The sequence below is a fragment of the Oratosquilla oratoria genome, chromosome 43 (assembly GCF_046742065.1).
Source record: "Oratosquilla oratoria isolate Oo_2021 chromosome 43, ASM4674206v1, whole genome shotgun sequence".
NCBI classification, from domain to species: Eukaryota; Metazoa; Arthropoda; class Malacostraca; order Stomatopoda; family Squillidae; genus Oratosquilla; species Oratosquilla oratoria.
Genome location: NC_134819.1, coordinates 19,600,408 through 19,617,907, shown reverse-complemented (window position 1 = coordinate 19,617,907; position 17,500 = coordinate 19,600,408). Strand labels below are relative to the sequence as shown.

The 17,500-nt window shown below is 37.7% G+C and overlaps 1 protein-coding gene across 2 annotated transcripts in view; it reads left to right on the top strand.

Annotated features, from left to right (window-relative positions):
• The window catches only part of LOC143021879 (uncharacterized), a 341,932-nt gene that overhangs the window by 271,320 nt on the left and 53,112 nt on the right, over positions 1 to 17,500 (top strand). For both annotated transcript variants that reach the window (XM_076179673.1, XM_076179674.1), the window contains exons 3-4: positions 8,772 to 8,876; positions 10,152 to 10,340. In XM_076179673.1, coding sequence (XP_076035788.1) covers positions 8,772 to 8,876; positions 10,152 to 10,340 — 294 coding nt within the window. The remainder of the gene's footprint in view (positions 1 to 8,771; positions 8,877 to 10,151; positions 10,341 to 17,500) is intronic.

Here is a 17,500-nt window from a genome sequence, read left to right as displayed (position 1 = left end):
CGGGAACATAAGATGCAAATTAAGGCCCATCATTTCCCAGATACCTACCCCAACTTACCAGCCAGCTAAGCAGTTCAATGATCTATTCACTCCATATATTTATACTCTCGATTCCTTAAGTTCTACGGATGAGTTTGTGGATATTCTCAGGAATACAACCCCTCAAGGAATTTTAGCTTCCGTCGATGCCGAAAGTCATTTCTCGAATCATTCAGTGAAAGAAACTATTCAGATAATTCTCCATAATGTTTTTAACCATTTATATATATTCATATACACATACACACACATATATATAACATATATATATATATATACATTATATATATACATATTTATATGCTTATATATATATATATATATGCATATATATATATGTGTATATATATATATATATATATATATATATATAATATACAATTCTCTATCATTCGCTTTTCCTCATGTTTCTCTGTCCCTGTCTTTTCCTTTCTCTATATTTATATATATACATATACTGTATATACATATATATACATATATACATATATATATATATATATATATATATATGTGTGACACACAGGAAACACACAGTCGGAGAAAATAAACTTCGAATAAAGAAGAATCCTATTTTTCGGCTATCAACTGAAGAGGGCTACAGCTGATAGCCGAAATATAGGATTCTTCTTTATTCGAAGTTTATTTTCACCGACTGTGGGTTTCCTGTGTGTCATTTACAAATGTGCTACTACATTTCTGTTTAGAAAAGAAAAAAATATATATATGTGTGTATATATATATATATATATATATATATATATAAATATATATATATATCATATCTATGTATATATATGTATACATATATATAGATATATATGTATACATATGTATATATATAGATATATATATATATGTATACATATGTATATATAGATATATATATATGTATACATATGTATATATATATATAGATACATATATGTATACATATGTATATGTATATATATATATATATATATATATGTATAAATGTATATATATATGTATATGTATATAATATACATATATATACATATATATGTATATATATATGTTATATATATATATGTATATATATATACGTATATATATATATATATATGTATATATATACGTATATATATGTATATATAAATATATATATATATATATATATATATATATATATATAATATAATTCTCTATCATTCGCTTTTCCTCTATGTCTCTCTGTCTCTGTCTTTCCCTCTATATATATGTCTATATACATATATATATATATATATATATATATATATATATATATATATACAGTATGTATACATATATATGTATACATATATACATGTATACATATATACATGTATACATATATGTATATATATAATATATATATATATATGTATACATACGATATATATGTATACATATATATATATATACATGTATACATATATATATGTATATACATGTATATATATATATATGTGTGTATATATACATATACATGCATACATATATATATATATATATATATATATATATATATATATATATATATTCATTCGCTTTTCCTCTGTCTCTGTCTTTCCCTCTCTATATATGTATATATGTATATATATATATATATATGCTATATATATACATGTATACATATATATATATATATATATATATGATATATATATACATATGTATACATTATATATATATATATATATATATATATATATGTATATATATATACATGTATACATTATATATATATATATACACATATACATATATGTATGTATATATAGATATATATATAATCCTCTATTATTAGTTTTTCCTCTATACATCTGTCTCTCTCTCTCTCTCTCTCTCTCTCTATATATATATATACATATATATGTATATATATATATATATATATATATATATAGTTCTATCTATCTCAATGCACATACAAATATATATGCACAAACACACACACAAGCACCCACACACATACGCATACTCACAGACAAACATTCACACACATACGCATACTCACAGACAAACATTCACACACACACACACACACACACACACACTCACAAACACCCACACACACACACACACACACACACACACACTCACAAACACCCACACTCACACACAAACATACACACACACATACACACACACACGCACACACACACACACACACAAACACATATACAAGGACCCCACACACATACAGATACTCACTCACAAATAAGCACACACACACACACACACACACACACACACACACACACACACACACACACACACACACATATCTGTATATATATATATATATATATATATATATATATATATATATATAAACATATATAAACATATACGTTTTGCACGGTTATAATAGCATAACGGTATCGTCCTTTTTTTGTAAGAAGCAGTCGCTTATACGAGCGTTTGAATCTCAACGGTGAAGCTTGTAAATCAATTTGCCTCATTGACATACAACTAGCCGGAATGCTCGCCAAAATAAAGACTCGCATGAAACAAAACACACACTGCGACTACCTAAGTTCCGTTGGTAGTACGCGCTAGCCACGTTCTTTAATCTGGCGACGACACAAATTTGGGTCAGGAGCGGAAAGGGAAAGAAGTACATTGTTACCTATTGATATTGACGCGAGAAAAGTGCACAGTGGCCAGATTGTCCAACGAGCGAGCGAGTGAGTCAACGAGATGCTCAGTGTCCCATGGCGGAGTGACTGACTCATCGCCGCTCTTCTGGGGACGGCCACACCGACCGGGTTGCCGACGGTCTCAAACACCACCACCACCACCACCACCCCTCCCCCACCAACCACCCTCCTCCTTCCCACCCTCTCTCTATCTATCTATCTATCTATGTACCTCTATCTATATATCCATCTCTCTCTCTCTCTCTCTCTCTCTCTCTCTCTCTCTCTCTCTCTCTCTCTCTCTAGCTCTTATTCTGTCCCTCTCTCTTTTCCTATCTCTCTTTTATTATCTCTCCTTCTCTCTCCTTTCCTCTCTCCTTCTGTTTACATCTCCCACAGTCTTCCTTTTAATTTTGTTTGTGTGTGTGTGTGTGTGTGTGTGTGTGTGTGTGTGTGTGTGTGTGTGTGTGTTTTATGTGTGTGTGTGTTTGTGTGTATGTGTTTGTGTGTGTGTGTGTTTTTTTATGTGTGTGTGTGTTTGTGTGTGTGCTTGTGTGTGTGTGTGTTTGTGTGTGTGTGTGTGTGTGTGTGTGTGTTTTTATGTGTTTGTGTTTTTATGTGTGTGTGTGTTTTTGTGTGTGTTTGTGTGTATGTGCGCGCGCGCGCATGTGTGTGTATGTGTGTGTGTGTGTACGTGTGTTCGTTATTACTTTTTGTTATCATATCCTCAGCTTCCTTGAAGAGGAGCCCCGTTAGCCCTGTAAGTGCCCTTCTCAACCTTCGTTGCCCTTGTCACCCGCTTGTCCTTGAGCATTAACTTCTTCCTCCGACCTCAGCTGCCTTTCCGCGAACGCCATCAGTCACCGCACGATATCCTCCGCCTGTACAGCGCTCGGTCGTTCCGTCAAGCGGTCCTCAGCGATCCCCACTAGGTTAACCACTCCGTCCGCTTGTCGTCAGATACGTCCCCGCGAGTTAGGTCACATCATGTGACCTAAGGAACGGAACCGTTTATGTGTCATGAAACCCATATACCTATATACGTACCTGCATACATTTGTGAATGGTATTTTGACGCAACCCGAAGGGATCTCTCCCCGTCTTCTCTTTTTCTTTATGAGGGGACGGAGAGTGGGGGTCACCGATTAAATGAAGCGGCTCTGTTGTGAATGTGCTGTGTCTTGCTGTATTGCTTCTGACCCAGGGAAGTGGGCGGGATACAGACATGCTAAGAGGGAGGAAAAGATGGTGAGGTCGGGGGTAGAACCTCCCATATAAGGGGCGAAAACTCTTGGTATGTAGGTAGATCTCTGTATCGCTGTTAATTTAGTTAGCTTTTTATCACTATTATTATCATTTATACATAAACATATAGGCTCCACCGCAAGGACTCGAACCTTTGCCTTAGTGACTGCTTGTTATGAAACAAAGGCGATAGCATCGAACCAGCCATGCCGTACAAAAGGAACGACCAGAAATGACACACAACATATACATACTTATACATATATACATATATATATATATACATATATATATATATATATATATATACTTATCTACATGTAAACATACGCAGGTCTAAACAAAATTCAACGGATGTTCCGCAGCAATGTGTTATCGTCACCCCCGGCTCATCTCATCCCTCGCTTCCGTTGACCCGGAGCGGTGACTTCGGATTTCACCGTTTCCGTCGCCCGTGTGTCAGAGCGTGACGCTGCTGACGAAGGGAGGTCCAACAAGCAATCGTGAGCTGTGCCTCTGTGACCCCCGTGAATCACTCTCTCGTTCCCATGTCTGTCCGTTTGTTCCCGCCCTCTTGAGTCACGACCATCTCCCCGAACTCGCCTCGCCGTTGTCTGAAACCCGAGCCTCTCTCTATCTGGTTGTTAACGCAACTACTGCCTCCTGATGCTGTGGTTTTTCGAAGCGCTCCTGTTTGGGGTGTTTGTGCCGTATTTATCTGTTCCGTGATCTTTCGTGAATTATTGTGCTTGTTTACCCTAAGACGACTGTTCTAAGGATTACAAAGGCGGAGCATGCCGACAGGAGACCTTTTGATCCATATCTAGGTCGGATGCAAAAAAAAAAAAATCATATTGATAATAAAATAATAAATAAAAACTATAATAATGTAAATAACAAATGAAATACATAAATAAATGCATAGGTATAGTTAAAATAATAAACAAACAGGTAAATAGTAAATAATAATAAATTGACATATAACTAATAATAAATGAAAATCAGACAGACAAATTATAACAAAACAAAAATAAATAATATAAGATAAATTATAATCATTACAGCATCTTACTTAGGTATTTATCTAAATGATTCTGCCCATGAAGGTTCTGCAGTGAGGCATCCAGATGGCTCTCTAGACACATCATCGCGTAACACAGCAGTGGGATGAACCAAATTACTGTTCAGTTAAAAATAGCTCCCCCCCCCCACCCGTGAACTTTCTGGACAAATGACGGGGCCCTGGCCAAGAACTTTACGTAACACCCACGTAACATGCATTCTTTCTTGAAATTAGGTTGCATGTCCAAGAATGATGTACATTGTTACATTATTAAGAAATATACCTCAATTAGTCACATTGTTATGCCTCCAGTAGAGACAGCCACAGTGTAATTAAAAAAAAAAGTTTAATCATATTCAAAAAATCACGTTGATGTAATAGTTATATCTCTTGTTATCGTCTTTCTATACAGTATAATAAGGAAAATTAGAACATGTAATAATCTTTTTTCCCGTTTCTTACGATCTGTACAACTAATGATATCACCACAAAATTTCGTTCCCATCTTAATAAATACCATAATACATTCATACAAGTTAATACTGCATTTACAGTAATATCACTACCTAAATTAACAATGATATATGTACACACATATACATCAATATATATAATATATATATACATATATATATATATGCATATATATATGTATATATATGCATATATATATATGTATATATATGCATATATATGCATACACATATATATATATACATATACATATTTATATATATATATACATATATACATATATATATATATATAGAGAGAGAGAGAGTGTGTGTGTGTGTGCGCGCGCGTGTGTGTGTGTGTTTATGCGCATGCGTTCGCGTCCATGGACGCACGTACACGCGTGAAGCCGCGTGTAGCCTGTTTGTATACTCATTAAAACCATTAGTGTTTACATTTTCGCCAAGAATTCGACGAAGCCAGCCTCCTTCCGCCTCCATATAGGAAGATAGAATTTGGGGTCGGGACCTCGGTAGCGCTCGTGGGGATCCGTCAGTAAAGGAATAGACTTCGAGTAATCCACGGTTCTTCGTAAGAGAGGGAGAGAGAGAGAGAGCGAGCTGCCAAGGAGTTTCGCCTAAAGTAGAAATTCTCCGAGAGGCGCAACTAGCGCCCTCTGGCAACTTGCTCACTTGTGGGTTCATTGCTTTCAGCATGACGTCATCGACACGTCATCGCCAGCTCTCCGAAACGCACTTGTACGTGATTTGAAAGTTTTGGGTTTATTGGGTTGTAGTCTCACACATTTTAAGGTCAATATTGGTAATTCCCTGACTCAGATAAAGAAATATGTTTAGTTAAATAATCGATATTTCTTTTGGAGTTAAATGTGATTTGATGTAAGTATTGACATCTGGCAACCGTGGAATAAAAAATACTTTGAGATAAGTCTCCACCGGACAGGAACATAAGATAATTTTAAATGTGAACTCTTAACTTGTGCTATGACAGTCTTGACTCGCCTTTAACGTGACCAAAACGACGAACTTTTCGTAATAAAATGACCAAAGTGGCAACCGTCCCGAAACTAGAAACTCACAATATATTCGCCTTCGGACGCCGCTACTACGCTCATTCATAAAATGGGCGGAGGCGGTGGAGGGAGGGAGTGAGAGGTGGCCGGTGAGGCGAGGCCGGGGGAAGAGGAGGGAAGCGAGGGAGGGAGGAAGGGAGGAAGAGAAGAGGAAGAGGACGAAGAAAAGGAAGAACCAATTACACTTTACCCCTCGATGGCTGGCTAGCCCCGTGGCACTTCGAAGATACTACAAGCGTTCTACAATCACCAGCGTGCCCGGAAGGTTTTCGGGCGATGCAGATATCGAGGCGAAGCGGAGGGGAGGGGAGGGAGGAGGAGGGGGAGTAAACTAGTGACCCACCTGCGCTGTGACCTTCGGGGAGGAGGGAGGAGAGCAGCCGCGGCCTTGCACACACACACACTCAGGGCGAGAGTGTGTTCGTGTGTGCGTGCGCGTAGTGAACACAGCTTGCTTGAAACCACATACGTACATATAAATATAAATATATATGTTTATATAATATTTATGCATATATATTTATATCTATGTATATATATATGTGTGTATATATATATATACTGTATATATGTACATATGTGTATATATATGTATATATATATATATATATGTTTATATATATATTTATGTATATATATATATATATATGTATGTGCATATACATATATATATATGTGTGTGTGTGTGTGTGTGTGTGTGTGTGTGTGTGTGCCCGCATGTATATATATATATATATATATATATATATATATATATGTTTATATATGTATATATATTTATGTGTAGATTGTATATATGCAGAAGAAATCACTTGAACGCGTGATTCTAGTATGCAGAAAAACCACTAGGAAAATAACAGAAAGGAGACCGAGCGTTTTCGTCTATTCAGACATTTTCAGAAAAAATGTCTGAATAGACGAAAGCGCTCGGTCTCATTTCTGTTATTTTCCTAGTGGTTTTTCTGCATATATATATATGTATACATATATATATATATATGTGTGTGTGTGTGTGTGTGTGTGTGTGTGTGTGTGTGTGTGTGTTTGCGTCCTCAGCTAAAATCATTATGCTCGTTTTTAAAGATGAATGGAGTCTGGGAAGCCATTATGGATTTTGTTGTTATTGTTGTTTCTTTTTTGTAAATTTCTTCTCATTCCAAAAACTACGGTTGTTTATATTACAATGTAAATTATTAAAGAAATTGCATTTATAAGAATTAACATAACAAAACGAGGACCCATTACCTAAAATGACAATGATATTTGTGTTGTCAATTATTAAATTCTTGCCAAAAGATTCCAAAAACTATGGTTGTTTATATTATGATATAAGTTATTAAGAAAATTACATTCATAAGAGTTAAGAGAACCAAAAGGGGACCCATTACTTGAAATGACAAGGATAGTTGTGTTGTTAATTGATATATTCTTGTCAAAATATTCCGTAGCAATGTTTGCAAACAAAAAATTAGCTGAATCGTGACTGAGTTGAATATCTCCTAATGAGAGGTTTTCAGCTGTGCATGGAATTTCTCTTTTGAATGTCTTCGGGTTCCACGGTATTCTTTCTGTATTTATTTATTTATTTTCTTTCCTTGTTTCTTTATTTTTCTTTCTCTTTTTTTTACTACATGCTTCCTTTATTTCCTTCATTCTTGTCTCTCTTTCCTTCTTCTATTCCTCTCTTTCGTTTTTTTCTCTCTCCTTCTTTTTCAGTTCTTTCGTTTTTTCTTTCTTTTTTGTTCTGTCCTTTAATCAAGCATATATATGACAAGCAGAAAATCTGTAAATAACATCCCAGGAATCAGTTTCTTCTGGGTAGATCGCCAATATAAAGGCTCAAAGAAACAAACAATCGTGTCACTTGCAGTGCATGAGTATGCGTTTCGTGTGTGTGTGTGTGTGTGTGTGTGTGTGTGTGTGTGTGTGTGTGTAAGAGAGAGAGAGAGAGAGAGAGATAGGGAGAGAGAGAGATATATAGAGATAGATATAGATATAGATAGAGAGATATATAGATAGAGAGATGAATAGAGAGAAAGAGAGAGAGAGAGATAGATAGATAGATAGAGAGAGATAGAGAGACATAGATAGAGAGAGAGAGATAGATAGAGATAAAGAGAGAGATAGGGAGAGAGAGAGATATAGATAGATAGAGAGAGAGATAGAGAGAGAAAGAGAGAGAGAGAGAGAGAGAGAGCCCCTCGTAGACACAATTCGCCTAATACCTGTTTCTCCTTCCCCCGATCGGCAGACCCCCGTTGCTGGAAGGCGTCGCACATCGAGGCTTGGCTCCTGTGGGCCAAGAAGAGCTTCGGACTTCGCCAGCCCATCGACCCATCGCTACTTCCGGACAATGGTAAGCTTAGTAACCAGGTAGTAAGCGCTGAAACTATCAGTTGTCTCAAAAAAACGATTAGACAACTTTATGGATGGGGATGACAGGTGGTGATGGATGCGGAGCTGCCTAGTGTAGGCTTTATGGTCTCTTGCAGTCTCCTTTATTCTTATGTTTTTATGTTCTTGCAAAGCTTCTCACCTTTTTCGTAATTTCGTTATCCTAAGCACGCGTCCGCGGGTGTGTATTTCATATAGATGAACTATAATTACCTGTCATTACTTTGTTGTCATCTAATGAACTGAATCACACAAAAAGATTCCAGATTATTTTGAGTATATTCGATTATTTCGACATCTTTGAACTACCGAATGCTCTATTTATTTCTTGTTTATTTGAAAATGCATTCTGTGTGTGCGTGTGTGTGTGTGTGTGTGTGTGTGTTCGTGATATTGTATTATATCATAAATTACAGTGTAATAATAGTATGCTGTACATTTTATCATATTGTGTTAAATCGATATACATTGTATTACAGTGTATTATAATATTTTACATATATATTATAGTATATGTTATATAATATATCATATATTATACTAATATTGTATTATAAATTATATTCATATTATATCATATTATATTATATTATATATTATATTATATTATATTGTATCATACTATATTATGTTATATCAATCTACTATATTGTATTACATTTTATTGTATTAAAATGTTTTATGTTATATCATATTGTGATATATCATATTATATCATATTGTATTGTATGCACGTAGTCTTCTTGAAACATTTTGTTGTTATAAGCGCAAGACAATTTTATTAAATAGATAGTAAAAAATGTGTTTTCGTGGATTAATCGCTTCTTATTCTTATCTTCCTCTCCTCTCTCTCTCTTTTCCTCTCTTTTCCACCCTCCCTCTCTCTCTCTCTTTCTCTCTCTCTCTCTTTCTCTCTCTCTCTCTTTCTCTCTCTCTCTCTCTCTCTCTCTCTCTCTCTCTCTCTCTCTTTCTCTCTCTCTCTCTCTCTCTCTCTCTCTCTCTCTCTCTCTCTCTCTCTCTCTCTCTCTCTCTCTCTCTCTCTCTCTCTCTCTCTCTCTCTCTCTCTCTCTCTCTCTCTCTCTCTCTCTCCCCTACTCCCTCTCTCTTCCCTACTCTCCCTCTCTCTTCCCTACTCCCTCCCTCTTCCCTACTCTCTCTCTCTTCGCCTCTCTCTCTCTCTCTTTCTCTCTCTCTCTCTCTCTCTCTCTCTCTCTCTTTCTCTCTCTCTCTCTGCTAGGTGCCGACTTGTGTCAACTGAGTAGAGTCGAACTTCAGGAGCTCTCGGGTCGAAGGTCAGGTCGTCTGCTGGCGCAGCACCTCGACCTCTGCCTCCAGAGGTTCGGTGCCAACCTGCCCGTCCTCGAGAGTCACGACGATGACGACGACGACGACGAGGAGGAGGAGGAAGAGGGCGATGACGAAGATGGTGAGTTCCGAGATGATGTTCCAGAATGCTTGTTCTTCTGTCACGACTTAGAGATCGATATCTCCAGGTCGAAGACGATCTTTCTTCGTAGGTTCTGTCCTGATGAACGATAAGTGATCTCCTTCATCTGGAAGAAGACTTCCGGCAGTTTGGGTTCCTCAAGACCCGATTTTGTGCTGATTCTGACCCTTTTAGGCTGCGTTTACATCAAGAGAATCGAATCGATTCAATTCATGAAGAATCAAGACGATTCATGAAATATCAACACGATTCATGAATCGTGTTGTTGATTCGCCACACTAGTTTGAACGTAACCGTTTCTTACGCCAAGCTTTTCAACGTATCCGTTTCTTGCGCCTTGCGAATCGAGTCATTTCAAATCACGCCGATTCGCCTGGAGTAATAAACGGTTACATTGAAACTAGTGTGGCGAATCAACACGATTCGCGAATCGGTTTGATTCTTCATGAACTGAATCAATTCGAATCGTGTAAGCGCAGCCTTAGTCTTATAAAGTTGATCAGTATCACACTGTCTCTCACCGCCATTGCAGTAAATTCTCCCTTAGGTTATGGTAGTATTTTAATCAGGGGAGATGTTGGTCGTCATGGGAAATTATGGCTGCTGCCGCCAGGTGGTTTTATTAAGATAATTAAACTCTCCAATGATATGGCCGCATCCGGCCCAGCCGTGTAGTGTGACATCGATCTAATCAGGGCAAAATGCGAAAAGGGGCATCACAAAATCGAAACTAAATAGCCATCATGTTGGCATAAAGACGTTTTAAAGTTGTTTTTTTTTTTATAAAAAAGACAAAGGGATTTATATATGTCAGACAGTTCTCGTGATTACATTAGTGGTGATAATGATGGTAAAGAGGAGCAGAAGGAAGAGGAGAGGAGAAGGAAAAGGAGGAGTGGGAGGACAGGAAGAGGAGGAAAAGAAAGAGGAGTGGGAAGAGCAGGAAGAGGAGATGGTGGTGTATGGTGATACGAGTGGCGACAACAACAATGATGATGATGATGGTGATGATGACGACGATGATGATGACGATGATGATGGTGATGATGATGGTCATAACGTTCACTCAAATGGCGCTCATCACCATTATCATCATTCTCATAGTTAGCAGTAGCATTCTAGTGAGAATCAGCATAATTCTGGTTAGTATGATTATCATTGTTTTAACATCATTATCAGCAACAGCAGCACACTGTTGCATGTATGATTACAGTCATCGATGATGAAATGTCAGGGAAGAATTCGATTATTGTCGCCATCTCAAGCCAAACCTCAGACCGCAGTTATCAGTTAGCCTGACAAACGTTTCAGAAATGTTCTTATTCAACAGTTAACATTGATTTCCTTTTGCTTTTATTTATGCTCACCAAAGGGAAGGAGAAAAACACGTAAGTACATTTTCTAAAAAACATTTGTCATTGTGGGTTTGGTATGTTTCAAACCTTGTGTAACTTCTTACAGAATCATCTTCCTGTTCAAAATTATTTACCACACGGAATTCGAAACACGAAGAAAATGTCTACACAGTCACGTTGCCAAAAGCAATAAGAGTTTAAGTACCGGTACACTGTTTCATATTGTTTCGAAGAGATTTTTTTATGTATGTCTAAATGAAAAAAGATATCTGGGTAAAATGTAACATTCGAACTGATATTTGAGTCGTTCCTTTTCAAAATTATTTACCACACTGAATTCGAAAGACGATGAAAATGTCTACGCAGTCACATTGCCAAAAGCAATAAGAATTTAAGTACATTATTTCATATTGTTGCAAAGAGATTTTTTTATGCATGTCCAAATAGAAACAAATTTTGGGGTAAATGTACCGTCCGAATTGATATTTGAGACATTCGTATATCTGAAGCCACATAGTGTTTACTTTCATCACCCGACATTTGACTCGCACTCGAACGCGCAGTGAAATGTTTATATACTCCAGTATATAATTAACACATCTGAAAGCACACTAAACATGGTATCATAAACATGGCACAGTCAAGAAAGTAAGTTTTTTTTTGACGTCTGGCTATCGCGTGTTGTTGTTAAAAATATTTTAAATTCACATTTGGCTGAAAAAGCGTGTCCCATTGACCGAGAAGTAACACATATGAGAAGGTTGAAAAACCAATATATTTTCAAGTAAAGGGGAAAAAGTTCCCATCTCCTTTTAGAATAAAGAAACATTTCAGTTGTAAATAGAAAAGGAAAAAAATTAAGAACAATTTATGTCTCTCTTCGTAGGAAACTCGACCACCACGTGTCTGAGTTCAGTAGCCTTCAATAACCTTCCAATAGCCACTCAAAGAAAAAAAAAAGGTTAAAGGAAGGAAGAGAGAAAGAAAAAATAAATGATAATAATCCTGGATTATAATTTATTTTACATAATTTTTTTTTGTTTTGTTATCATTTGTCTGTCTGATTTTCATTTATCATTAGTTATATGTCAATTTATTATTATTTACTATTTGTTTGTTTATTATGTAACTATACCTATGCATTTATTTATGTATTGTATTTGTTATTTACATTATTATATTTTTTATTTGTTATTTTATTATGATTTTTTTTTCGCATCCGACCTAGATATGGACCAAAAGGTCTCCTGTCGGCATGCTCCGCCTTTGTAATCCTTTGTAATCCTTTGTAATTCAAGGTAGATCACCTTCACCTCGATGACTGCTCCCTCAGTTTTATAAAATTACCTCTAATCAGAACAACAGAGCATAACATATAGGTTGTATTATCGGGTGGAAAGCGTTAACTGAAATATCTTTGACCAAGACACACACACACACACGCGCGCGCGCGCCCACGAGCACACACACACACGCACACACACACACACACACACACACACACACACACACACACACACACACACACACACACACACACACACACACACAGTTGGTAGAGGCTCAGACTCTCACCACGGTGGTACCGGGGGTACTGGGTTCGAATCCTGCCCAGGGCTAAAATTAATTCAGTATCGCTGCGCCTCGAGTCGTTACTCCAACTCTCGTGGGCGGGGAGTTGTGTGTGTGTGTGAGTGTAAGGTCATAGCATTACCCATAGATCGGTCATACGAGATCTGAGCTCTCTTCCGGGAGGGAAATAGCTGTCGATCACGAGTCCAACACGTGATCCAAAGACCAAGGTGAACACACACACACACACACACACACACACACACACACACACACACACACACACACACACATTCACACACACCTCTAGTTGAAAACGACCAATCAAATGAATGAAATGGTCATTAAACTGAACCTATTCCCTACAGAAGAACTTCCTCTTACATGAATAAAATTGCCCGACGACAGATTGAGTGTATCCATAAGTCATTAATAGATTTAATCGAAATTTAATCAGCCTCTCCCAGCTGAGGGCCACCCATCTGCTGAATAAAATACTCTGGTGTCAGCCAGTACGAAATAGTTGAAGACTGCCTTCGGAGCTGAAAGTTGTCAACCGGGAAACAATTACTCCTTTTATACCTCGCGGACCATCCACGGGCGCATGGAATCCTCGGCTACTAACCAGGTCTATGCCTTTACAATATGTCATTGGGTTGAGACCCGGGGGCGGGGAGGGGGAGGGGGCCGGCACTCCAAGTGACGTCTGTGTCGAAGTGAAGTTTATCCCAGGTGTAGGCGTAGGAGTAGAAGCAACAAATTATGGTCAGCTTAATCGACACGAAATATTCCAGTAATTACTCAAGCGATAAAGGAAAGCCGGGCTCGACACGGCCGCGAAATATGGCGGCATTCTTCAAGCCGACGCTAAAGAATAGCTTGGTCTGAAACACACACCTCCGCGCGCGCTCTCTCTCTCTCTCTCTCTCTCTCTCTCTCTCTCTCTCTCTCTCTCTCTCTCTCTCTCTCTCTCTCTCTCTCTCTCTCTCTCTCTCTCTCTCTCTCTCTCTCTCTCTCTGTATCTATCTGTATCTATCTGTCTATCTCTCTCTCTATATATATTTCTCTATCTCTCTCTATCTATCCATCTCTCTCTCTCTCTCTCTCTCTCTCTCTCTCTCTCTCCTCCACTCCCTTTCCATTTCCTTTCCTCCCTTTGTTCCCCATTTGCCTTTCCAGCGTCTCTTACCATTATCCTTTCCCCCTTTCAAACACACATACATTTATACATGTATGTTTGCTTATCTACATATAAATATAATACTGTAAACACACAAGCACATAATTATAAGTGTATTCGTATACATACACGTATATGCATGTTCGTAAAAATGAGGAGTAATTCTTCCTTAAGGCGTCCTACATTAAAACCAACCACAGTTAAACTTCAATCACCTTCGTATTTAAAGTTTCGTTCATTTAGAATACTTAAGTGTAAGACGATTGCAATGTAAGGCAATATATACAAATTTATAAGAAAGGAGGGGTGGAGATGTCACACAATGATGGCAGATATCAAGTTAAGGACAACTTATGTCCGTGGCACTCCGTGAGTTGTTGCTGAGGTGATCAAATGTCCGTAGATGGAAGATAGGGTACAAAAGGTCGTGTCTCCATGTATATAGATAGCTGGAGCCTTTTTTTTATCTGATGCAGAGAGTGCCCAGGCTCTCTAAAGAGCGACTAGCATGTGATGTTTGCATTCTCTACTAGTATTCTCTTTGTAGGGAATGTATCAGGCTCTCTTTAAAAGAGCATTTTTGGGGCACCAGCTCGTATGTGACAGGTTAATCCTCTAGGAAGGATTCGTTGTTATCATTTTCATGCACTGATTACTCCGCATGAGGAAACAGCTGAAGATGGTCTAAACGTTGTTTCTCACATGCCTCCTGAGCAATTGGACAGCGGGCTGCTAGAAAAATTCTACATTAGTCAAAAAGAAATTGAGAAGCTTGCAGTTTTCGTGCGGGCAAGCGAATTCATAGATGGCAGTAGATTATGATCACGTATCAAGTTATTTCGCAAAACGAGGATAAACTATTTTAATTTATTGTTATAAATTTGGAGTTCCTACCTCTTCCCAATGTCGGAAATGTGTGTTCCTTGGTCATTGATCTTAAAGTTGGCTCGTTTTTGCGGTAAGCTATACTCTTAGACTATCTATAATGGAGAACAATAAGGGGGCCTTTTTCGGTAGGGGTGATATCGCTATTGTCTTTCGTGTCTTCCCGAAAAACGACACGTCCAGGGCAAAATGCAAAAAAGGGCTTCACAAAGTCGAGACTGAATACTAATCACGTTGGCATGAAGACGTTTTGCAGACATGTTTGTCGGTCTTCGATAAAATGACAAACGGATTTGCACATGTCAAAGACAGTTCCGGTGATTCCATCAGTATGAGTAATAATGATGATAAAGAGGAGCATAAGGAAGAGGAAGAGGAGGGCAAGGAGGAGGAGAAGGAGGAGGAAGAGGAGGAGGACGGTGTTGTGTATAGCGATGAAAGTGTCGAGAAGAATGCAGTGCTGACAATAATGACTACCGTTGTAAATCGTCGTTTACTATAATTTCCTATAGGTACTAACGTTCTTGGTGAAGAAGAGTCCAGAACCGTTTAGTCTTAGCCAGGCCACATGCTTTGCTGCGCCGAGATGCTTACTAAGTAAAGATGAAAGGAGAATTGGAATAACTGTGAGAATAAAGTAGTTCTGATAAGAATGAGGTAAAGCTGCAGAAAGGTAAGGGGCTGATGTATCTCCCAAGAACATCTAACCCAACATCGCCAGACTATTCTGTTGTACCGTGTGGCTACAAGAAATGAAAGTCAATTGGTGGGAAATACACTGTAATCTCTGGTACCACTGACAACTAATGCGTGTGTATACAAAGAGAGCTGGCTCTCAACACTGACGCCAAGCTGCCAATTCGGCTCGAACAGACATGCATCGCATTTGCGATTCCAATATAATTACAAATATACACAATGATTACACATAATTACAATGAATAATAAAACAACAAACAACAAAACATATGACAATTTTACAAAGAGGGGGGAAACATATAATTCCCCAAATAAGCAACACACCAGTACAATGTACAATAATGGTATGATATACAACATACCACGCTAACACACTGTTCAGCAAATAGACGAACCCCTCACCGTTGCTCGGTTGACCTAGGATAGAGGGCAGTGTTTCCCAAATTCTTCTCTTTTCAGGCGACCCCCAATATGATCCTCATGATACGATCGCGACCCAAAAATATATTTGTATATGTGTTAATTACAAAGGATAATAAAGACGGAGCATGGCGACAAGAGACCCTTTGGTCCATAACTAGGTCGGATGCGAAAAAATATATAATAATGATAAATAAATAAAAATAAATAAATAAAAGTTGTTATAATATAAATAGTAATAAAGAAAATAAAAAAAATGCATAGATATAGTTTAATAATAAACAAACACGTAAATAGTAAATGATAATGAATTGACACATAAATAATGATAAATAAAAATCAAGCAAATAATAAACAAGTTGACAAATAATAACAAACAAATATATATGACTAGTCGTTGACTGTAAAAAGTAGGGGACAAGTATAGACATATGCGTAAGAAATGTAATGTAAGGTTATAAAAGACAATGTTAACATCATTGAATTTTATTATAGCAATATGAATTTGGAAGCTTGATATTAATCTAGCATTCAAGACGTCTTGACGACCCCCCCCCAGGGGGTACCCCACTTAGGGTCGCGACCTCCCTCAGGGGGTACCCCACTTAGGGTCGCGACCCCAGAGCTGGGGAACTTTGATGTGGGGAAATCCATCTTTCCGCGGCGAGGTGGTCACGCAATCCATTCTTGTGCCACCATTGACTTCGACGCACACTCCTTACGTACACTCGAACGTACATACACACACAGAACACAAAAAAACTACTTGTGGAAGCGGAAAGATCGTATTTCACTGCGGGGGTAAAAAAAAAAAGGACGATATTTTTCTGTATAAGGAACGACACTATTTTATCGTTATCGAACCGATAGTCATAAAACAGTTGCCTGCTTCTACGCGAGGCCGACGCAGAGTCAGATTGATGTAGGAAAAATGACGAGCTTTCCACTCTCAGTCCTCCTCCTCCTCCTCTTCCTCCTCTCCTCGTAATAATTCTTTCTTTTCCTTCCAGGACGACGACTCTGTCTTC